Source organism: Pan troglodytes, chromosome 1 (genome assembly GCF_028858775.2).
Source record: "Pan troglodytes isolate AG18354 chromosome 1, NHGRI_mPanTro3-v2.0_pri, whole genome shotgun sequence".
NCBI lineage: Eukaryota > Metazoa > Chordata > Mammalia > Primates > Hominidae > Pan > Pan troglodytes.
Genome location: NC_072398.2, coordinates 8,873,398 through 8,897,776, shown reverse-complemented (window position 1 = coordinate 8,897,776; position 24,379 = coordinate 8,873,398). Strand labels below are relative to the sequence as shown.

The 24,379-nt window shown below is 36.9% G+C and overlaps 1 protein-coding gene across 4 annotated transcripts in view; it reads left to right on the top strand.

The window, feature by feature from the left end:
* FMN2 (formin 2) overlaps positions 1 to 24,379 on the top strand; it is a 389,598-nt gene that overhangs the window by 200,196 nt on the left and 165,023 nt on the right. For all 4 annotated transcript variants that reach the window (XM_054660803.2, XM_054660802.2, XM_054660798.2 and 1 more), the window contains one exon: positions 4,900 to 4,961. In XM_054660803.2, coding sequence (XP_054516778.1) covers positions 4,900 to 4,961 — 62 coding nt within the window. The remainder of the gene's footprint in view (positions 1 to 4,899; positions 4,962 to 24,379) is intronic.

Sequence of the window (24,379 nt, the reverse complement as noted above, 5' to 3'; positions counted from 1 at the left end):
AATTCAACATTTGTAGTAAGTTAGAATAAGAAGCATGTACCACATTTCTGGTGCTGACAAAGGCAGCCACGGAGGAGAACACGTTAATAGCAAAGACCAAGTGTCCAAGGATAGACACCTGCCTGTGCACAGTCAAGAATGGGACTGTTTCCTATGTTGAGTCTATAATGCTTGGTTGTTTTGAATTGCTTTATTCTTTTATTTTTTTAATGTAATGCAGTCATCGATCAAAATCTTAAAATCAAAAGAAAACAGATTTCTTTTTCTGTTTGGACATTTTGAGACATTGTAAATATCTTAGGTTAAATTGACTATTGGACTTCCAAAACAGGCCATTTCATTTTTCATTTTTTAACAGCATGCTTTAACAACAATGACATTGGATCTTAGCGAGTTCATACCGGTGGAGCAAGTTCGTACCGGAGGAGTTCATGATGAGAATAGCTGTTGTGAAATTAACTTTTAACTATTGAATGCAAATGTTTAGTCCGGAACCTAGTTTTAATTTAGCACCTAGTTTTAATCTAATTTCTGAACCAATGTGTTTACAGGTAACACACACCTTAAAATTAATCACACCCATTATTCCAAGCCTTTCTGAATTATTTTTCTACTATATAATTACTTATTTTCCCCACATGATAAGCATATGCTATAAACGAAAGTTATCCCACTTGATAAAGTCTCAGAGAAGTTTAGTGTCTTGATCAAAGACACACAGCCATTTGGTATGAAAGCCTGAAAGATTACTATGTTCTTCTACTCTCTATCTAGACATTGGCATTTGATAAAATCGTAGACAAGAATTGTTGTCTCTTTTGGTCTGGAGTGATGTCTCTTTGTTTGGTGTTTTTTTTTTTTTTTTTTTTTTTTTTTTTTTTTTTTTTTGAGACAGAGTCTGGCTCTGTCACCCAGGCTGGAGTACAGAGGCATGATCTTGGCTCACGTAGATCTTGGCCTAGGTAGATCTAGGCCCTCTACCTCCCGGGTTCAAGTGATTATCCTGCCTTAGCCTCCCTAGTAGCTGGGATTACAGGCATGCACCACCACACCTGGCTAATTTTTGTATTTTTAGTAGAGACAGGATTTCACCATGTTGGCCAGGCTGGTCTCGAATTCTGGGCCTCAGGTGATCCGCCTGCCTTGGCCTCCCAGAGTGCTGGGATTACAGGCGTGAGCCACCACATCCAGCTGGAGTGATTAGTAACACGTGGTCATTTGTAGGTTTAAAGGAAGTGGCAAATATCTCCGTTGTTTTAATCCTGGAAATGTAGCATATTTGACAAATAAGTGAATAATCTTTTAATGTGCAGAAAAGGTCTGTAGTTCCTCTCAACACCTTTCTCCTTGAACCCACTCACATAAAAACAGAACAGATGCTTCCTGGTTAAATTGACTTATATATATTTTTGAGAAAGTGATTAAAACTGCATTGTAGACCTGCAGGGGGTGGGTGGGGGTGGGAATTGTAATGAGTCACAGACAAGGATGGGTGTTACTCAGCATCTTAAAGCAGCAAGGAGGAAATGAGTGTGAGATATCTGACCTCCAATCTGAAATATAATCACATGAACGCCTTGCTGAATATTAGAGGATAAAGTAATCTGAACTACACATTTATCACTGGATATTCTTTTAAATTTTGGATTTATCTGAAATCTAGTCTTCTGCTTAATCATTTAAATGCTAATAAACAAGACAGAGTATAATGAACAAGCCCCGGTAGTTCTATACCAGGCTCTCTTGTTTCATTCTAATGGTTTCTCATTCAGGTAAAGGTTCCATCCCTCAGTAGATGCAGCTGGAATGGATTTTTTGTTTTTCTTTTTTTTGGATACACGGGGAAGCTAAAACACAAATTGACAAAAAGTCCACTCGTTTAACCTTGGGCTTGATAACAAGGCTCACTTGAGCAGGAAGGATGTTCTAATAGTTGAATTTATGTGAAAAGTTGGCATGGGGAGGTAACATTAACCAACTACATGTCAGACCCTTTTACTTGTTATTGCCTCTAAGCCCCACAAAAACCCCAAACCAAAACTTGGCTAATATTTTCCATTATTTCCTTGCCCCTGCCCCATAAAGGAACTAAAACTTATAAAAAGTAACTTACTTGAAGTAATGCAGCAGCAAATAAAAATGTAAATTTAAACTTAGTTTAGTTCGATTCCATGTTCTATGTTTGTTCCACATCAGGAAACAGCATCTTGTAAAAATAATATTCCCTTTGGAGGAACTGTCACCTTGATATAATTTCAGTACTCAGGTTCTTTCCTCCGAAACAAGGCTGAAATTTTGGACTTGGAACCAAGAAATTTCTGAGGAGTTTTTTCTTTGAATCTTTTTGCCACCTAAATAAATAAATACATAAATAAGTAAGTAGGTGAGTACATAAGTAAATAAGTAAAAAATAAAAAATGCATTCAGTCATTCTTAGCATGATCTAGAACTCTGATCATGGTATTCTCTTCTCTGTGCATTACCAGTTGTCTGCAGACTTTCAAGGCTGGGCTATTCAGCATATTCCCACCCAAATAGCTCCAACTTCAAATCATTATTACTCAAGTAACTGTTAACCCTTCTAGTATACTAGTGTAATCCCTGATGTATAGGAAACACCTTACATTTGTTGAATACATTTGGGAATGCTTATCTTATTTCCTTGATTTTAGAATTCCATCCATTGAAAATGTACCATTGACCAAATCACAGATTTTAAGGAAGGGAGAAATGGAAGATGCTACTAAACATCTAGTAACATAGACATTTTGATCTAAGTCCTGATTTCTGAAATGGTAGCATATGCTTTTTAAATTGAGGAGGAAGTATGGCACTTCAATAATTTTAATCTTTCCCAAATTACTTCTTTTACCTTTATTTCCTGTCTGGAATTTCTATCACTGCATCCATTCATCTGTCAGTATTTAATCTTTCTTTGACTACAAAAGCATGATTAGATTTTGCCCTGAAAACTGCTCGTTCCCATTTGAATTGTGTTAATTTCTCTCAGGTCAACTAGGGGGAAATTATATGGAGAAACAGTAACAGTGTTGCTTTCCAGTGAGATTTTCTGTGGATGAGTAAAAAATGAGATTTCATGGGTTAGGACCCTTTGAGAACTTGTTTAGGAGCACATAACATGTATTAAGATATTCATTATTAAGAATATTCTTTCGATCTCATGTATATGACATTGCATGAGATAGAAAGATGAGAAACCTCAGGATATTCACAAGTTTTATGTGGGGAAAACTTGTGGGTATAATAGTATGGTTTAAAATGCTGGATAAAGTCAAAGGACAACTGTGTACTTTATGAGCTTTGAATTCATCATGAATAATTTTATTGTGTTTCTTTGCCTTGTTCTGGGGATGAAATCTGACACCAAGTTGACCCCTTGCATTTCCTTTATAGTTTTCCTATCATGTAGAGAATTACTGGATTATTAGCTAGCTGATGAATTCCAAAATCAGAAACCTTTGGATTCACTGTAAGATATTCTTGAAGAGCTAGACTCTGCACAAATCGAAAGAAGATAATTCCATACATAAATTTACTGTTTTTACTCGGGTTTTATGCATTTTCTTACATATTATCACAGCAAAATTATTAGCTAATCCTTTTTAATTAATTTTTGAAATACGGTCAAAGGTATTTGGACTGTGCCTTTACTACTTTGAAACATTAAAGTTCATGATATTTTTGCCTTATATGGTCTAATGAATAAGATTTGTCTGAGACTCTTACTCTTAGATATGTATTTCACACCTAATTTTTTTGGAAATTGAGATAGTGGATTATTATTAGGGTGGAAGTATCATATTCTACTTGGTACAATATTTTTTGGTGAATCTGGGCTCTCTTCCCAGCTCCAAATACAAATGCTAAATTACCTTGTTTAGATTTCTTATCCATCCTGTGCTTCCATTTCCCACTTGTCTTTTTAATTTTTTCTTGGGATTTTGCCAGAGTCAACTAGAAAATGTCTCATGTGAAACTTTGAGAGAAGAGACATTGTAAAATGCCTCTGTTATCAAAATAAATATATCCAGTTTGTGATTATTCACTTGGTGATTTTTGTCCCGGAAATTTTTAACTCCCCAAGAGCTTCACTGGCTACTTGGCACAAATTCTATCAAGGCAAATTCGCCTTGTTTCTACCAAATATCCATGTAGAAAACACAGAATGATTTGTATTAACCTATGCCTAAACCAAGTAATAAAGCACACCTACTCCAAAATACAATACAAATTTCCCCAGGCAACAAATGCATAAAGAAAATATTGCTGATTTTTCTATTATCTATCCTGCTTCTTCCTTGTATAACCATGGGTAGTATATATTTGAAGGATGGATTTTTAAGGTAGGATCTGTGCTAATACCACTACCAATATAAAAGATTCATCCTTTGATTATAATATTTTGAGGAATTATAACAGGAAATGCCCCCATCATTTTTATACTAAGTCCATCTGTTTAATGATTAGATTTCACCTTTGTCAAAGGTCCTAGATATACTGGTGAATTTAAGCATTTATTGATATAAAACTGGGATGTAGCATTCACTGGAGTGATTTGCTTATTTTGCTGGTATGAAGCAGATTTTTCAAATTCATTCAGTTCGGCTGTGAAAAACAGACCTCACAGTTTCTCTCTGACCTTTGCCTGGGCCATTTTCATGGGATTTAGTATTTGCGGAGCAAGTGAAAGCTTTAACACTTGACACCTGGCCCAGCGAAATTCCTGGTGCAGGCTTTGCAGTGGGGGCAAGGGGGAACATTGAAGTTAAAGCCCCCGCTCCCTCTGGCTGCTGAGCCGTGAGCCTGCTGCCTGAGATGGTCAAACATCTTTTCACAGGTGGCTTATGGCAATTTATATTCTTCTTTTTTTTTCCACAGCTGTTGTGAACTTGGATAATTCTGTGGTTGACCTGGAGACCCTTCAAGCTCTCTATGAGAATGTGAGTAATAGAAGGAATTTTATGTGTGAGTATATAATATGTACACAGTACATGTCTATGTGCCCATATAGGCTCTTTGTTTTAAGGTCCTCTAAAGAAATTTGATCCGAGTGTAGTGAATTTGCCTAAGTAGGTGTTTGTTACAATACTTTCTAGGAACATATTCATTATTTTTTTAAATTTAAATAATAGTACTGATGTGGGGGCTAACTTGAGCCAAGCATTGTTCTGTGCACTTCATACACACATACACACACACACACACACTCACTCACACACACTTAAAATTTTAAAATATGTAACTGAAAAAGATTGAATACATTCCAGGTGTATGTATTGAACATATTCATGCTGAGGTGATACACACATTGATTACCACAATCAGATTAACACATCCATCACCACCCACACTTATATATAAGATCTCTAGAAGTTATTCATCTTATAACTGAAAGTTTGTACCTTTTGACCAATATCTCCCTATTTTCCTACCTCCCACCCCTGGGCAACCACCGTTATGCTTTCTGTTTCTATGAGTTCAAGTTTTTTAGATGTCTTATTTGTCTTTCTGTGTCTAGCTTATTTCACTTAGCCTTATGCCCTCCAGGTTCATCCATGATGTTGCAAATGGCAGGACTGCTTTCTTTTTTATGGCTGAATAATATTCCATGGTGTATATGTACCACATTTTCTTTATCCATTCATCTGTTGATGGACACTGGTTGGTTTTATATCTTGTCTCTTATGAGTAGTGCTGCAGTGAACATGAAAGTACAGATATCTCTTCAACATACTTTTCATTTCCTTTGGATGTATTCCCAGAAGTAGAATTGCTGGATCATATGGTAGTTCTGTCTTTAATATTTTGAGCAACACCTACACTGCTTTCTATTATGGCTGTACCAATTTACATTCCCATCAACAGTGTGCCAGGGTTCCCTTTTCTCCGCATCTTCACCAACACCTGTTATCTCTCTCCTAATAGCCTTGCCAACAGATGTGAAGTCATAGCTCACTGTGGTTTTGATTTGCATTTCTCTGATGAACTGTGATCAAATGCTATTATTATCACCCCTGTTTTACATGAGGAAAGTTAGAGAGGTTAGATGACTTACTCAGGGTCACATAGCTAGTGTTGTGATATAGCTGGGATTTAGTTCATTCTGCCTGTTTCTCTATACTGCTACAGTTTATTTCACTAGGTGGCAGGACATTTAGCTTTTTTTATGTAGTACTTTTTTTTTTTTTTTTTTTTAACAAAGGTGGTAGAAAAAGGGAGTAAGGTATTGAAGGAGAATAACCATAGCACGATATAGTCAGTGCCATTGGGAAGTGCGATATGAGAGATGTCTTTAGCTAGAATGTGACATTAAATAATATTGATTCAAGTAGTAATAAAGCAGGTTGTTTTCAGTGCTTTTGATTATATTTAAGGTAAAGTCTCAGTGTGGTCCTATTTTGGGTCTAATACCTTTGAGTGCTTTTTTTTTTTTTTTTTTTTTTTTTTTACTTTATTTCTGTTCTTGCCTTTGATCTGCCTGGTATTTAAGCCTCTGCTCTTTGGGGCATGGCCTTAGTTGGTCCTTAACTTTTCTGTCTCAAGTCAAATAATTCTTGGCTCTGGGGAGACCCATGTGGTGGGCAGGATGCAGACTCTGTTCCTTGATCACTCCCTTGAGGACTGTGTGTTCAACCTGCTCATCCACTCTTGAGTTTGGTTTTTTTTTTTTTTAACATATGTTATATGGTGGTCTCATCTGTGAGATTGAGACCGATGTAAGACAAAATATGTCTCATGGTGCATTGTACAGAATCTGTGGGCCAAGTGTAGAATTGGTACCCATTAAGCATGGTGAGCATAAGCATTCAGTGAAACTGAGTCAGAAACAAAGATTGAGAGGGAAGGTTTCAGTGATTTATTATACAGTTGTCACTATGCAAAGGGAAAACTGGAAAAAGTAAATCGTGTGTTTAGTATATTCACGTTCCAATGAAATTGGTATTTAAAATATAACCATTGGGAGGTACAGAGAGTTTTCATTTCTCTTGAGTCTTTCATACTAACCCTCTTCCAACCAGGAGGGCCATATGGAAGAAAGGAGGAAATACTAGAGGAAAGTAATTTCTTCAGCAGGTCATAATGATTTAAGATGTTGGTGTGTGTGTATCTATCTATCTTGCACATATATATTACATATATACATTTGGTGTATACATGGTGTGTGTGTGTATCTATATGTGTGTATGCGTATCTAGGAATGAATGTCTTATTTACACTTGATGTATTTATGTGTAGAAATATACCCAGAAAATACAGAACATTAAATGTTTATTTTATGATGGTTTAGAATATTTTATTTGGGCTGGGTGTGGTGGCTCATGCCTGTAATCCTAGCACTTTGGGAGGCCAAGGCGGGAGGATCACGAGGTCGGGAGTTCGAGACCATCCTGGCCAACATGGTGAAACCCCATCTCTACTAAAAATACAAACATAAGCCAGGCATGGTGGCCCGGGCACGTGTAATCCCAGCTACTCGGGAGGCTAAGGCAGGAGAATTACTTGAATCTGGGAGGCGGAGGTTGCTGTGAGCCGAGATTGCATCACTGCACTCCAGCCTGGTGACAGAGTGAGACTCCATCTCAAACAAACAAAAAAAAAGAATATTTTATTTGGGAGTGTTTAGCCTTTCAAAGTAAAGTAATTTCACAAAATATAAATTTATGACTCAGGACAAACTAGATAGCTACCCAGAATCTTATCTTACTTCATGAAAGTAGAACAAGTACTGTGTCTTAGTCTGTTTGGGCTGCTATAATAGAATACCATAGCCTAAATGGCTTATGAAATGTTATTTCTCCCAGTTTTGGAGACTGAGATTTCCAAGATGAAGGCACTGGCAGATTTGGGATCTGGTGAGGGCCCTCTTCCAGGTTCACAGACTGCGGTGTTCTTGCTGTAACCTCACATGGTAGAAGGGACAAGGGAGCTGCTTGGGGTCTCTTCTACAAGGGCACTGATCTCATTCAAGAGGGCTCTGCTCTCATGGCCTAATTGCTTCCAAAAGGCCCTACCTTAATACCATCATCCTGGGGATAAGGTTTCAACCTATGGAACTGAGGGTGGGGCGTAAACATTCAGCGTATAGTATACTAGCTGGCACTGGTTAAACTTAATTACAATTTTTATTGCTGCTGTTCTCAAACTTTAAGGTTCAGACTTTCATTGTTTCAGGAAAACAATTATTTTGTGAGAGGGTGATTCACAATTATTAGTTTAGGTAGTACCAGGTTAGCCCTCTGCAGTACAGGAACTTGAAGGATCCGTTATGAACAATAACAGGTCATTGTGTGTATTTTATAAGCCAATAATACATATATGCAAATTCCTGATTAATATCTATTAAAAAATAAGTCTTGGGAAGGCAAAAATAGTTGTTTTATCCACAGCAATAGCTCCAGAACCTAGAGTTAAGTAGTATTTGGAACAGTTCTTCCCTAAACGTCCTGTATATCAGGGGTCCTCAACCCTCAGGCCAAGGACCAGTACCATTCTGTGGCCTGTTAGGAACTGGGCCACACAGCAGAAGGTGAGCCACTGGTGAGCAAGCGTTACTGCCTGAGCTCCACTTCCTGTTGGATCTGTGGTGGCATTAGCTTATCATAGGAGCTAGGAGTACAAACCCTTTTGTGAACTGCGTATGCACGGGATCTAGGTTGCCTGCTCTTTATGAGAACCTAATGCCTGATGATCTGAGGTAGAACAATTTCATCACCAAACCATCCCCATAATGCCGGGTCTGTGGAAGAATTGTCTTCCACAAAACTGGTCCCTGGTGCCAAAAAGGTTGGGGACCGCTGCTGTCTATGTAAGACATTGTTGAAATCTTATAGTACTCCTTTCTTCCTTTCCTGGGAATTTTCCACTTTTTGCTTTATGTTATCTTTATGTATGCATATGTCTTATCTTCTCACTTAACTACAAATTCCTTGTTAGTTGAATTTTTTTTTTTTTTTGAGGTGGAGTCTCACTCTGTCGCCCAAGCTGGAGTGCAGTGGTGCAGTCTTGGCCTACTGCAACCTCTGCCTCCCAGGTTCAAGTTCTCCTACCCCAGCTTCCAGGGTAGCTGGGATTACAGGCACCCACCGCCACACCGGGCTAATTTTTGTATTTTTAGGAGAGACTGGGTTTTGCCATGTTGGCTAGGCTGGTCTCGAACTCCTGACCTCAGTTGATCCACCCGCCTCGACCTTACAAAGTGCTGGGATTACAGGCGTGAGCAGCCACCACACATGGCCTGAATTTTTATATTCCATATTGAACAATATGGTTTGTATAAAATATTCATAATAATTACTACTTAATTAAACAATGACCTGAGAATAGTAATGTTTTCCTTTTGGTATTATTTTATAATTGACAGAAATGAAAATGGTTAATGTCATTATTTACATTTCAAATGCTCTGCTTTTTTTAAACATCAGTATAAAAGGAAATCTGGCTTTCTTAAAAATAAGGTAATTTCAGAAATATTTCTGCAGAGACTCAGAAGTGATACCTTTACCATGGATAAAGCTAACCATTGCTATCCCAGCAATAATCTGATCCCGTTATGTGTAATTTTTCAAACAATGGTTTAAATTCAAACGGTGACATTCTATTTTAGGGCAAACTGAGTAGATTTGCTTCCTTCTTGTTGATGTAATTTCAGACGTGATTGCCTCAGGAGCCCCTGGAATTGCTAAGGAAGCTCTTTCCATTTCCCATGTTACCTTAGATCTTTTGAGTGTCCGCTGGACTGAAAAGAAGCTTGAGCTTCCTTTTCTCAGTTTATACTAGATAATGCATACTGCGATGAACCCAAGATGGACCTAAGATTACAGAACTAGTAGTAGTTTATTTTTTGGTGCACAAAGTGGAACAAGTTTTTCCATGTTTTCAGTTGCTAATAGACTGCATTTTTATGCAAGACTAGTAGGAATAAGGTGGCGTGCTGTATGAAGGCACATTTGTGGTGTACCTTGGCTGGAGGCCTTCCTGCTTCCTGCACACTCTCCCCAAACTTTACAGCTATGTAATAGCTAGATTAAAATAGGCCACTATTTCATTTCCACGTGACATGAATATGTGCTTACATGTTCCATCCCTCCTCTATCACCCGAAATCACACAAGGGTATACCAGAAGTTGTAGTTCCAACTGCATGAAACCAATATGGTTGCTATTACTAAGGGGACTGGGATTCTAACTACCTCTTTTCATTCATGCTGTATCAGGTAAGGGAAGGCTAGGAACCCAGTGTAACTATAATAGAAGTTTCATGTGATCTCTATGCTATTTAATCCCATTAAATGACTGTTGAATGAATGAGCCCTTTGAAACGGGAGCTCAGCATGGTAGAACGTTTAGGCAACATGTGATGCCAGCTTCTTTTCCATGCATTTTCCTAGATTCCCAACTTACAAATATAGGAACATTAAGCCATCTGATTTGTATTTACCATTATTTCCTCATTTGTCACTACTGTTTTCTCTTTGTCTAAAAAATTCTATGACAATCTTTGTACCCCCCTCTGATGTTCCAATCAAAGAGCTCTTCTCACTTTGTACTAGTTTCTTTCTCCTATCTCTCCTTTGTTATAGCATGCTCAGATGCCCATCAAACCGAAATGAAAACAAAATAAAGAGACATGTATAACTTACCTTCTTTTACTCATTGTTTCTTTCATTGAAAACTATTTCTAGAAAGCTAACTAACTGTCATGCAGTTTGCTAAGATCAGTGCTAGGTAGTATATTAGGCACATGCATATTTGAAATGGTTTTTTCTCTTGGATGTTGCTTTTTATCAGTATGAAATATTCTTCTTCACTTTAGTAATACTCTTTGTCTTGATGTTTTTTTAAACTGATATTTAAATAGCTATTCTATTCTTTTGATACTTACTGTGCGCATGTTTTTTTTTTTTCCAACTCCATCTGTGTACTTTCAACTTCCCTGTGTCTTTGTGTTTGAATTGCATCTCTCATAGACAGCATGCATTTGTGTCTGTGTTTTTTATTCATTGTGATAATCTTTACTTTCTTGGAGCATTTAGATTGTCAACATTTATTGTAATTATTATTATAGTTGGATTTAGGTCTGTCATTTTTTGTCCCTCTAATTCTTCTTTCCTACCTTATTATTTACATGGTATTTTTTGCTTTGTTTTGTTTTAACTTTTATTTCTATTTTTTTTTTAGCTTCACCTCGTTGTGTCACATATTTTTCAGTTATTCTAGGAATCACAATGTATATTCCTAACCTTTTATACTCTACTTAGATAGAGTTTTCATATAAAATATAGAAACCTTGACTCCATATAGGGCTTTTTGCTGCCTCTCCTGCTCCATTTACTTATTTTGTTGTGATGTGAGTAGCATCTGTATGTGATTATATTTTTAAATAATTAAACATATTTAAATATAGTTTTTTTTTATATTTAGCTACATTTCCCCCATTTCTGAAGCTCTTCCTTCGTTAAGACCAAGTTTCCCTCCAGTATCATTTTATATCGTTTTTCTTTAGCCTAAGGAAGTATCTGTAGTGTATTTTGAAAACACATCTTTTCAGTGATGAATTTTCTTAATTTTATTTCATCTTAGAATTTTTTTTATCTCACCTTCATTTTTTTTGAAGGACATTTTAAAATTGGATATAGAAGTCTGGGTTGACAGTTTTTTTCTTTCAGCATAATGAAGATATCCCAATTACCTCCGATCTACCTTGTCTCTGATGATAAGTCTGCCATCATTGTTACTTTGTATTAATACATAAATTGTCATTTTTTTCCCCTTCTACTGCCTTTAGGTTTTTCTTTTTATTGGGTTTTAATCAGTTTTATTGTAATATAAGTAGGCATGGTTTTCTTGTATTCTGATTGAGTTTGATGGACTTCCTGATTGTGATTAAGATTTTTCGTCACATTTGACAGTTTTTCCATCTCTCGTCCTTCAACCTGAAACTATTCTTTTGTACTCTGTTCTCCCAGTTTCTCTCCTCTCTGGCTTACTAATGACATACATGTTACATCTTGAGTACTTTTTCACAAGTCCCTGAGATTCTGTTCATTAGATTTTCCATCATTTTTTTCTTTCTGTTCATCATATTGTGTACTTTCACTGATCTGATTCTTTCTTTTGCTGTCTTTATTCTTTTATTCAACCTCTCAAATGAAAACATTTTATTTCTAATGCTATAATTTTCCTAGAATTTTCATTAATAGTTCTTTTTTTGAGACTCCTTATCTTTGTTAACATTGATAATTTTTATTACAAATTGAATAATTATGTTCAGTTTTTTAAAAGGCACCTACACACATTTAAAAGATAAACCAGAAGCTAGAAAAAGAAATTTGCAATACCTGGGCCCTCAGAAAATCAGGACCCAGAATATTGAAAAATTCTTACACTTATCAAGGGACAAGTCCAAAGAAAAATGAATGAAAGAGATAACAAGGCAACTCAAAAAAAGTAAACTGGTATGTCCAATAAATACAAGAAAAAGTGTGTATTCTCAATAGAAAGCAAGAAAATGGAAATAAGACATCAGTAAGATACTTTTTCATCTCCAGTGAAAAAGTTTGACAGTATCAAATGTTGAAGAGCATTTGAAAAAATAGTAACTATTATATACTATATTAATATAATTTGGTCTAATCTCTATGGGAAGCAATTTGCAATATCTAATATAATTAGTCCAGTAATTACACCCTTAGTCATACATTCTAGAGAAACTCTTTCAAAACCAGTTTTCCAACCGTCAGACACATTAATGGGTCCAACACTTGGGTCTAGTCAGATTTGCCTGATATCTAAGTATAACTATCAGACAAATCAACCTAGGCCAAAAGATTATGAAAATTAATAATTAGAGTTTCAAGCTACTAAAGTTTAATTTCTTTTACATAAAAATGTTAGCTGACGCTTTTCCCATACATTTTTATGCCCTATATGGATATAAATATAGTGAAAATAAAAATAAGGTTATATTATCATTATACAATAATATAGAAAGATAATTTCTATATAGAGCAAGATATTTGTTTTTGTTATTGTCTCTATGACTAAAAAAAAAATCAGAAAATTAAGTAAAAATAAGTATATTTCCCTTCTTATTCCAGGAAAGTAACTGAGCCATTTGTACCCTGAGGCTGCGCTCTCCTGCCTCAGATGATCTTTGGGGGCCTTGGTTTTTCTTGATCACAAAGAGAATTTGCTTTGTCTTCGTCAAGTGAGAGAGACTGATTATAATAGTTAAAGTAGCTGACGTGCTCAGATCTGTATTTCTTCATACAGCTTTGAGTTATGGTCTAGTGTCCTGTCATTTCATCCTGCAGGACTCCCTTGAGCATTTCTTGTGGTACAGATGGAGTGATAATAAACTTTTCCAGCTTTAGTATATCTGGAATGTCATAATTTTTCCCTCATAGTCAAAGGATAATTTTACTGGATATAGAATTATTGGTTGACACTTAATTTTGTTTCAGCACTTTGAATATATCAGACCACTGCCTTCTGGTCTCCCAAGTTTGTGACAAGAAATCTGCAGAGATTCTTATTGAGCATTTCTTGTGTGTGACCAGTTCTTTCTTGCTAGTGTTAATATTCTCTCTTTGACTTTGTCTTTCAAAAGTTTGTTTATAATGTATCTCGATGTAGGTCTCTTTGGATTAACATCATTTTGAGTTCATTCAGCTTCTTGGATGTTTATGTTCACATCTTTCATCAAATTGGACAAGTTTTCAGCCATTATTTTTTAAAAATATCCTCTCTGTTCCTTTCTCTCTTTTTCTTCTAGGACTTCCATAATGCATATTTGGTCTGCTTGGTGGTGTTTCACGGCTTCCTGAGGCTGTCTTCACTTTTCTTCCATTTTTCTTTTTCTGTTCTTTAGAGTCGATACTTTCTGATCCATCTTCAAGTTCATGGATTCATTCTTTTGCTTCCTCAAATCCGTCTTTAAATTCTCTTTGTGCATTATTTTATGTTAGTTATTGTATTTTTCAGTTCTTTTCAGTTATTGTATTTTTCACCTTCTTTTTGATTTATTTTCAGGTTTTCTATCTCTTTTTTAATATTGCCATTTTGTCTGTACATTGTTTTCTTGGCTTGCTTTCTTTAGTTCTTTGAGCATATTTAAAACAAAATTTAAAAAGCCTTTGTCTTTACTCTGCCATCAGGTCTTTTTCAGGGATAATTTGTATTGATTTATCTTTATCCTTTGAATGGTGCATACTTTTGTTTCTTTGTATGTCTTGTGATTTTCTTTCTTTTTTATTTTGAAAAGTGGACATTTGAATTTAACAATGTAATTCTGGAAATCACATTCTCCCTCTTCCCAAGGGTTTGCTGGGTTTTTATTAATTGTTTTTATTTGTCGTTTTTTGATTTTTGTAGTTTATCTTTGTGGCAAGGATAAGCCTGAAGTGTAAACTTACAGTCTTCTCAGGGCATTTTTCAGCCTGCACCTTTCCCTGGGCACAAGTGGTCACTTTCTAATTTTCCCGATATATACAGTTGCTTTTAAATGTCCTAATCTTTAATGTCTGGCTCCCAAAAGGTGGGAAAGATTAAAAGGAATCATGGAAAAAAAGAGGGCTCTGGCCGTTTAATCCCCCAGCTGTCACTTCAACCAGATAAGGAGGGGCAACTACAGTGGGGGGACAGAGGCTCAACAATGGCCTCCTGCTTCTTTGTTTGCAACTGAGTGATCAGAAGCAGTAGTCAGGGATCAGAGCACAGATCCTTTATATTTGGAAGGTGAGGACATTGGGAGGTTGGCTCACTTTGGCTCCTGCAGGCTGCGTGCAGGTTGCTCCAGAAGCGCGTGCACAGCTGCCTGCCACAGGGCCGGGAGTGGGGGATAGGTAGCTACTGATCTGCTAAGAGCTGACATTGACTAAAATTAACTGTAATTTAAGCTCCAAGCCTTTCTTTGGAAGTTGTAAGCCCAACAGTAGACCCCAAAGTTTCCAACAGATTCTGCTAGTACAATTGTCTAGATGGGGAAATAGATCCCTGGCACTTTCTACTCTGCTATCTTCCCAGAATCCTTTCTGGGATTTCCAATTTTTTCATTCATTCTTAATATATTTTCGTTCATATCATGGAGCATAGTTATAATAGCTGCTTTTCTAAAGACGTTGTCTGATAATATGAACATCTGGGTCATCTTGAGGTTGGCATCTGTTGATTGTATTTTCCTTTGAGATTTAGTCAGATTTTCCTCTTTTTTGGCACATTGGATAATTTTGTATCTTGGACAACATAGTCTGTGTAACTGTATTTAATCATTTCTTTTCATTTGACATTTAAATGAGCTTATTACTCTCTGTAATACAAGATATATTCAATCTAGGTTTTGCTGAGAAAGAAACTCATTCATTTTTGAAAGCATGCGTTTCCCAGTATTGTGTTGTTCAAACTGGGTTCAGTGAAACACTATTGTTTTGTAGTCTATAGTAAAAAACCATGTTGCCTAATCAAACAGGTTAAAAATAAGTTAATCAAATAAGTTAAAGTTAAAAATAAAACTGTGCAGAGCCATAATGTATGCCTAATAAAGTGGTAGTTTCCAAGTGGAGGACATTTTAAACTATATTCTTCCTTCAATTAAATTATTAATCTAGTGAAAACAATAGTATTACATGGTTTGGAAAATGCTACTATAGTGCAGTCTAAATAAATCCAGACTTGCAGAAACGTAGCTATTGTATAATGCCAAGGAATGTGTCTACTGTGTATTTTTAATTTAACATAGTTACTATTTTACTTATTACCAAATAATTACATGTATATCCCTTTTATGTATCTCTTCCACTTATACTTCTTCTTGTCATAAGAATTATTACATGAAAAGGTCATCTTAGTAGTGTAGCATCATTATTGTAATAGGATATAAACCATTATAAGGTCAGCATAATTGTTTTAAAGTCATTAGTCATACAGTTTTCTAGACTAGATATGCTTGTAAGTTTTTTTTTTGTTTTGTTTTGTTTTTGTTTTTTGAGGTGAAATCTTGCTCTGTCACCCAGGCTGGAGTGCAGTGACGCGATCTCGGCTCACTGCAACCTCCACCTCCTGGGTTCAAGTGATTCTCCTGCCTCAACCTCCTGAGTAGCTGGGATTACAGGCATGTACCACTATGCCCAGCTAATTTTTGTATTTTTAGTAGAGATGGTGTTTCACTATGTTGGCCAGGCTGGTCTCGGACTCCTGACCTCATGGTCCACCCACCTCGGCTTCCCAAAGTGCTGGGATGACAGGCGTGAGCCACCGCACCTGGCTGCTTATAGTTTTTATTTTCTTTTTTTAAAATCCATTTTAATTTTAGATTCAAGGGATACATGTGCAGGTTTGTTACAAGGGCATATTGAGTGGGGCTGAGGTTTGGGCTTCCGTTAATCCCATAACCCAGAAGCTGAACATAGTATCCAACAGGACATTTTTCAGCCCTTGTTCCCCTTCCTCCCTCCTTTTGGAGTCCCCAGTTTCTAGTGTTCCCATCTTAATGTGAACCCAAAATTCAACTCCTACTTGTAAGTGAGAACATGTGATATGTTTCTGCATATGGAATAACAGTCTCTAGCTGCATCCATGTTTCTGCAAAGAACATGACTTCATTCTTTTCATGGTGTTGTAGCATTCCGTGGGGTATATGTACCACATTTTCTTTATCCAGTCCACTGTTGATGGACATCTAGGTTTATTCCATGTCTTTGCTATTGCAAATAGTGCTGTGATGAACATACAAGTGCCTGTGTCTTTTTGGTAGAATGATTTATTTTCCTTTGAATATATACCCACTAATGGGATTGCTGGATTGAATGGTATTTCTATTTTTAGTTCATTGGGAAATCTCCAAACTGCTGTCCACAGTGGCTGGACTAGTTTGCATTCCCACCAACAGTGTATAAGCACTTCCTTGTCTTCACCACCTCTGTAACACCTGTTATTTTTTGACATTTTAGTAATAGCCGTTCTCACTGGTGTGAGATGGCATCTCATTGTGGTTTTGATTTGTATCTCTCTGGTGTTTAGTCATGCTGAGTACTTTTTCTTAAGTTTGTTAGCTGCTTGTTATCATCTTTTGAGAAATGTCTTTTATTGTCCTTTGCCACTTTTTAATGAGGTTGTTTCCTTTTTTCTTGTTTATTCATTTAAATCCCTTATAGATTCTGGATATTAGTCCTTTGTCAGATGCATAGTTTGCAAATATTTTCTCCCATTCTGTTGGTTATCTGTTTATTCTTGTCAAGAGTTTCTTCTGTTGTGCAGAAGCTCTTTGGTTTAATTGTGCCATTTCTCTATTTTTGGTTTTGTTGCATTTGTTTTTAGGGTTTCATCACAAATTGTTTGCCTAGACCGGTGTCTAAAAGAGTATTTCCTAGCTTTTCTCCAAGAGTTTTTATAGTTTGAGGTCTTACTTTTAAGTTTTTAATCCATCTTGAGTTAATTTTTATATATGGTGAGAGGTAGTGGTCCAGTTTCATTCTTCTGCATATGGTTAGCCAGTTTTCACAACACCATTGATTGAATAGGGTGTCCTTTCTCCATTGTTTATTTCTGCTAACTTTGTCAAAGATGAGTTGGTTGTAGGTATGCAACTTTATTTCAAGGATCTCTGTTCTGATCCATTGATCTGTATGTCTATTTTTGTACCATGCTGTTTTGGTAACTGTAGCCTTGAAGTATAGTTAGAAGCCCAGTAATATGATGCCTCTGGCTTTGTTCTTTTTACTTAGGATTGCCTTGGCTATTGGGGCTCTTTTTTGTTTCATTTGAATTTTAGAATAGTTTTTCCTAATTCTGTGAAAAATGATGTTTGTAATTTGATAGGAATAGCATTGAATCAGTAGATTGCTTCAGGCAGCATGGATATTTTAATGATATTCTTCCAACCCATGAGCATGGAATGCTTTTCCATTTGTTTGTGTCGTCTATGATTTCTTTCAGCAGTGTTTTGTAGTTCTCCTTATAGAGATCATTCACCTTCTTGGTATTCCTAGGTATTTAATTAATTAATTAATTATTGTGGCTATTAGGTACATGTATAGTTTTTAAAACATTCTGTGTTAAAGGGAAAAAAAGTCAATGTGAGGGAAAGGATGTTGCCCAGGATGGTGGGTACAATTTTAAATATGGTTGTTATTTGAAAGATGACATTTGAACTAGGAATTGCGGGAGATGAGGAAGAGAAGCCATGTGTAAATCTGAGAGACTATATCATGCCTGAAGTGTGAGCAAGTCTGATATATTCAGGGAACAGCTGGAAGCCCACACAGCTGAAATGGCACAAGGGAGGGGAACATTGTAGAAGTTACTTAGAGATAAATTGGTGGGGACTAGCCCCTCTAGGGACTTGTAGAACTTTGTAAGACTTGAACTTTTTCTCTGAGTAAAATGGGAAGTTAACACACAGTTTTGGCTAGAGGATTCATGTTTCAAAGCTTGTCCAACTCGCTTTATTTTGTTGTTGTCGTTCTGTTTTGTTTTGTTTCAGGCTTTTAGCAGCCTGAAGCCATGGTGTTTAGTTTCGTGTCTAGTGACAAGCAGAAAAGAGGGACGAGGACGGGGCTTTACTGGCCCAACCAGAAACAGAAACTAAGAACCCACGACTGTATTCTGTCCCTTGGACACCCCTGTGAGAAGTTCTGACAACTAGGAATAGACTGTGAGAAGCAAGGTGGAGTGTCAGAGACCTTTCAGAGTTAAGAGATGACAGTGGCTTGGACCTCAGTGTACACAGTGGAGCTGCTGAGAAGTGGTCAGATTCTGGAACTATTTTGAAGAATATGCCAGTAGAATTTGCCAACGGGCTGGGTATGGACTGTGAGAGAAAACAAGAAATTGAGAGTGATCCCACAATTTTTGGCCTGGGCAATAGGAAGGGATTGCCATTAGCTGATAAGTGGAAGCAGCTTGGTAGAAAATGGGGCAATGAGAATTCTGTGGTTATGTTAGGTTTGAGTGGTGTGTTCCTTCATAATTGATATGCAGACACAGGAGTCTGGTAGTCTCAAGGCAGAAGGTGGAGAGTGAGGGTGTGAGTGTTAGAAAGTCTAACAGTATGGGTTCAATTGGGACATAAACCACAGACTAATATAAGCAGAAGAGTTTATTATAATGAATGATTAACCTATGATGGAAGAGTACAAGAATGTAGTGATAACTTTAACAGCACCCTGGGGATGAGTAAGCATACCCAAGTTCGGATAAGCTTGGAAGGGGGTCCCCTCTCTAAGACTGGGGTGCAGATATCATTGGAGAAGGTGTGTTCGCAGCCCACTGGTTTGCCTGGGCCATAGCTAGTCACGTCTCTGGGCAAGCAAGAAACACACTTCTGGGGGCAGGTGAACTCTAGCTAGTGGGCAGGCATGCAGGAGTTAGGATGCTACAGTGAACATGAAGCCCAGAGTGTACAGTATCCGTGTAGGGAGGGCCCAGGAAACAAACCTCAGGGCACAGGCAAGCCTTGGCTGGTGCAGGTGCACACTGCGTGGTGTCTGCATTGGAGGCAAACTGGTCACTGAGTCTAGGTCAGGACTGCAAGGTTGCCAAAGGGCTCTGCACTCTGGGTATGCTGCTGGGGTGTGGCAGAGCACCCCCAGATGTCATTATACACCCACACCGCTGACCAATTGTGCTGCAGAAAAGGCAAACTGCATGCCAGAGTCAGGAAGAGGACCCCCTTCCTCCAGCAGTGCCCCTCCATCACCTCCTACTGGCAAAGCATAACCTCATATTCGCTGTAAAGGGGGAGCGGGAGCTGCTGAGTCCAGTCCGTTATCTCAGATTCAGTTCTAGAAGGCAAACTGAGGGATGAGAGGCAGTAACTGGCACAGATGGTAGGGAGTGTTGAGGTTTTAGGAGGTATGGTCTCATCTGGCACGACAGTCACGTGTGTTTGTGACTTAATATGGTAGGTGTCATGCTCATATGAAAGTGTCTCTAGAAACAAAAAGTGACATGCACGGGCTTAGACTTGGCTTGAGTCCTCTTTGGAAATCTTTCCAACTTTATCATGTTGGTGTAATGGTAATTATTAACTTCAGGTCTGACACAGTGTTTGAAAGATAGCTGAATAGTCTTAATTTTGCCTTAATAGTTTAATAATAACATTTGAGGGTACATGTGAATTTTATCTAGAAAAAATAAACATATTTAAACTCAATTTTTAAATTAAATATATGGGTAATAATCTTATTTGGCATTCCACTTCTTATCCTTGAAGAAAAAAATGTCGCTAACCTAAATCCTTTCCCATAAATACAACACACTTTCTTTTTGCCAGATGCTTAAATGTCATTGGTCTGTTTTAAAGTAGTTCTATTTGATCTCTGTGAAACAGATGGAAGTATTTGTTATACAAACCTTATTTAGAATGTAATCTTTTTTTCTCTCCTGATTGCATATGTTTGGCAGTGAGCTTTCTCTTCTAGATGTGAATGAATCTTGGTTAGCCTCCAAATCTAAACACACCCTAATTTCAAAAACCACAATCCTGAGGACTCAATTCCTGTTTACTGAGGAATTAAAACCTAGAGAAACCACATAGTTACTAAATGCAGTACAACCTAGTGAGTTTTTAAAAACAAAAATCATTACAGTTTATTTAGGGTTATTGACTATCATTAAGTTCAGAGAGTAAGATCTTTTCCTAAGCAGTATATAATATTTACAGTTGGTTAACTATATCTATTGCTTCTGAATCTTGAAATATACTCCTTATATGGCAAAGTGAGCTTGTGAGGTGGATAGGAAGCAGTAGACTGTGGTGTGGGGAATGAGGGAGCAGATGAGGAAAATTACTCATTTTTTAAAGTGTGTTGAATGACTAACTTCAATTCAAAAATGTGTCTGTTAAAATATTCATGTATAACTATCAGTTGCATTGTGTTTTTCTGAAAATCATTTTTTTCTTTCTTTCATATTTAAGAAACAAATAAACAAAAAATCTTAAGTATTCAACCAGACCAAAACCTGGACATGAATACTATTAGCAGTTCAATTGAAGAAAAAACATGAAAAAGATAGGAAGGGAAAAAATTCAACACCCCCTTTGTCATTAAACAGTTCTAATCCAATTAGAAGGAAGAAAAAAAAAGCAGGTAAAGTAGAAAGAATTAGAGATCTAAATTTACACTTCTCAGGATTGGATTTCACAGGCATACTTTATAGTTTTAGCAATCTTTGCTTAAAGATTACTAGGGTAGTAGTTGACATACCATAAACTTTAATCTGGAAGAAGGGTATCATGCATGCCACGTGATACAGCATCCTCAAAAGTGTATACCATATTACATTAGTGCAAATGAATTGGATTAACTATTCTGTGTTCCCATAACTTCCTAGAGGAATTTAATTGATTCATGTTTTAAGCAACATTTAATCATCAGTTTCTTCAAACAAAAATGAGAGGAGTATTGACTTTCCCCACATAGCTGTTTTAAAACCATACTCTCATATTTCATTGTTTTATTGAGTTGGTTCATGGAATCCCTGCAAGTATGCTCATTTTCAACCATAAACGTGCTTAAGGTGAATTTCAGAATTAAAAAAAAAGAAGAGCTTTGGATCTTGAATCACTTACAGATTGACTCTATAAACTTAATAAAAATCAGAAATTATATTTCTTTCTTGTTAATCTAAGGTGTGACACTGCCTGTCACATCATAAAATTATTGACTGATTTTTTGATAGTTATGCTTCTTTTGGATAAACCAACTATATTGCATAAATTCCTGGAAAATGAAAATTAAAAGATTAACACAGCTGCATTGGAAATATGTGGAAATAAATGATCCGGGATTGTTCTTGTATGTCGTTCCTGTTATTTTACTTTATTTTATTAAGAGACAAGGTCTCGCTCTCTTGGCCAGGCTGGAGTGCAGTGGTGTGATCATAGCTCACTACAGCCTTGAACTGCTGAACTCAAGTGATCCTCTTGCCTCACCCTCTCGAATAGCTGGAACTACAGGCATGCATCACCATGCTGGCTTTCTCTTATTTTAATATGATATTTTTCTTTTATTAGTTGACATCCAAAAGGCTGACATTGTAGAGCAGAGAGCAGTTTCATGTTCACATTGTGGAATTTATGGCCATTTACTTTTTGCAGGCGGGTAGGTTCTCTGAGCACTTCTCCTTCACATTTGTTTTTAGTTTTGCATGGTCCGTCCACTTTACCGTCTTGTAGCCCTCTGCCTCCAGCCACCTACCCCCTTTTAGTTTCTCAAAACCATGCAGATCCTACCACTAGAACAGCACTGACAAAAGGTGTTCATTCAGGCAGGAGATTTCCACTTACCATCTCCTTCTAGTAAAAGTCTCCTGAATCTTCAGTTCTCATTCTTTTCTTCCTTAGGAATTCTTTGTATCAAATCCTTCCATTTCAGGCTCATACAGCAACATGCACCTTGTCTTTAGAATGCTTGTAAACCTAGACATTGTACGCATATTCACTTTTCTTTACTCCCATTCTCTCTGATCTGATGAAAGTGCTGTTGTTTTTCCTTAGTATTGTATCTCCTTGGCACATAGTAAGCACTACAAAAAACATTTACCAGATGAATGCAAATAATTGTTTATGGCAGCTAGAACGCTACCCTTGACAAGTTCTCTTAAATAGAATTTCTTTTAAAATACCAGGGCTTTGATCATGATTTTAATGATGGCATTGTTTCTTGGAAGAAAGAGTAATTCTGTGATCAGATGTTCCACAAAGTACATTTGATTATCAGTGTTTACTTTTACATTTGACATAAAGACTATTGCTTTCTTGGTCATTGTAACAGAAAGCAGAGTAACAATGTATTATAGAATCTGTTAGCCCAAGGAAAATGCGCTTCTCGAACTGATCAGATGGATGCCCTACACACTTTACCTCCACACTTATCAATTTGCACATCAAGATTAGTGTTTTCCTTATATGTCAATGCAGAAGACTTCAGAGATTATTTTTAGAACTCCCCAGCACTTCTTCCTGTTCCTGACCTTTTCCTTCTCCTCACCCGCCCATGCATCTTGTTCTGAAGTACAAGGCTCAATACAGAAATTAATCCCTTGGAATTTGCTATGTCACTTCCTATTGCAACATTTGCTTTTTAGATGATCAGTTACCACTTACCCTTTCTTTTGGGAGGTCTTTACCAAGTGAGCTGTCTACAAAAAGATGAGTCATCCTGGATGGGTGTTGTTAGAGCAGGCCATTAGTTCTCCATTCTACCCATCCGATGCTTCCTTTTTCTCCCATCCAAGTGGGAACCACTGATGCTTCCTTTTTCTAACAAATATGCATAACGCCCTTTTCACTATTCTGAAAAAAATGTATGGATAATAAATCTATATACATAACTTAAGTCACCTAATGTCTGACACTTAATATAAAGTAGTGCAGTAATGTATAATATTATATGATGTATTTAAGTATGTGAATGCTTATGTGCGATTGAACCAGAAGATATAAGGAAGTACATATTTGTTAAGGTATTTATAATCACCTTGAATACAATATCTAACAATGGTTTTATCACCACTAATAAGATTTTCCAAAATAGTTAACAGTAAATTTGAAGTATAGTTTTTCTCAGATACTGCAGCATGGCTTTATTCCTGGACAGCTCTGTGTACCTTAAAATATGATATAAGATATTTAATTAATATTAAAATAATGTATATAAAATAGTGTATACTGCCCGGGCACAGTGGCTCATACCTGTAATCCCAGCACTTTGGGAGGCTGAGGCAGGTGGATCACTTGAGGTCAGGAGTTCGAAACCAGCCTGGCCAACATGGTGAAACCCTGTCTCTACTAAAAATACAAATACAAAAATTAGCTGGGCGTGGCGATGTGTGCCTGTAGTCCCAGCTACTCAGGAGACTGAGGCAGGAGAATTGCTTGATCCCAAGAGGTGGAGGTTGCAGTGAGCCAAGATTGAGCCACTGCACACTTCAGCCTGGGCAACAGAGCAAGACTCTGTCTCAAAAAAAAAAATAGTGTATATTAACATCCTGAAAAATATTTAACGTGTACTTTTTTTTTCAAATTATGCTTTTGTACATAAAAGCTACTAAGGAAGATGCTGGTATCTATTACTGTCCTCTGCAAGGAAAAAGTAATTTTGTTGGGGAGCTACAATATGCATACAATTTTAATTATCATATAAGAATTCCACGGCTAGCATTCTATGAATAGTAGTTTAACAGAAAACACATCATAAGGCACTTTAAGTACCAACCTTAAAAAAGGGGGAGTAGATCATAAAGACTGTGGTGTTTTGGGAGGGGAAATATGGCATCCATCTGTAGCGAGGAGTGCAAATATTGCTTGAATTGAAAGGAGAGAAAGGGAGAAAGGGAGGGTTGCTGTATTACGTCTATGC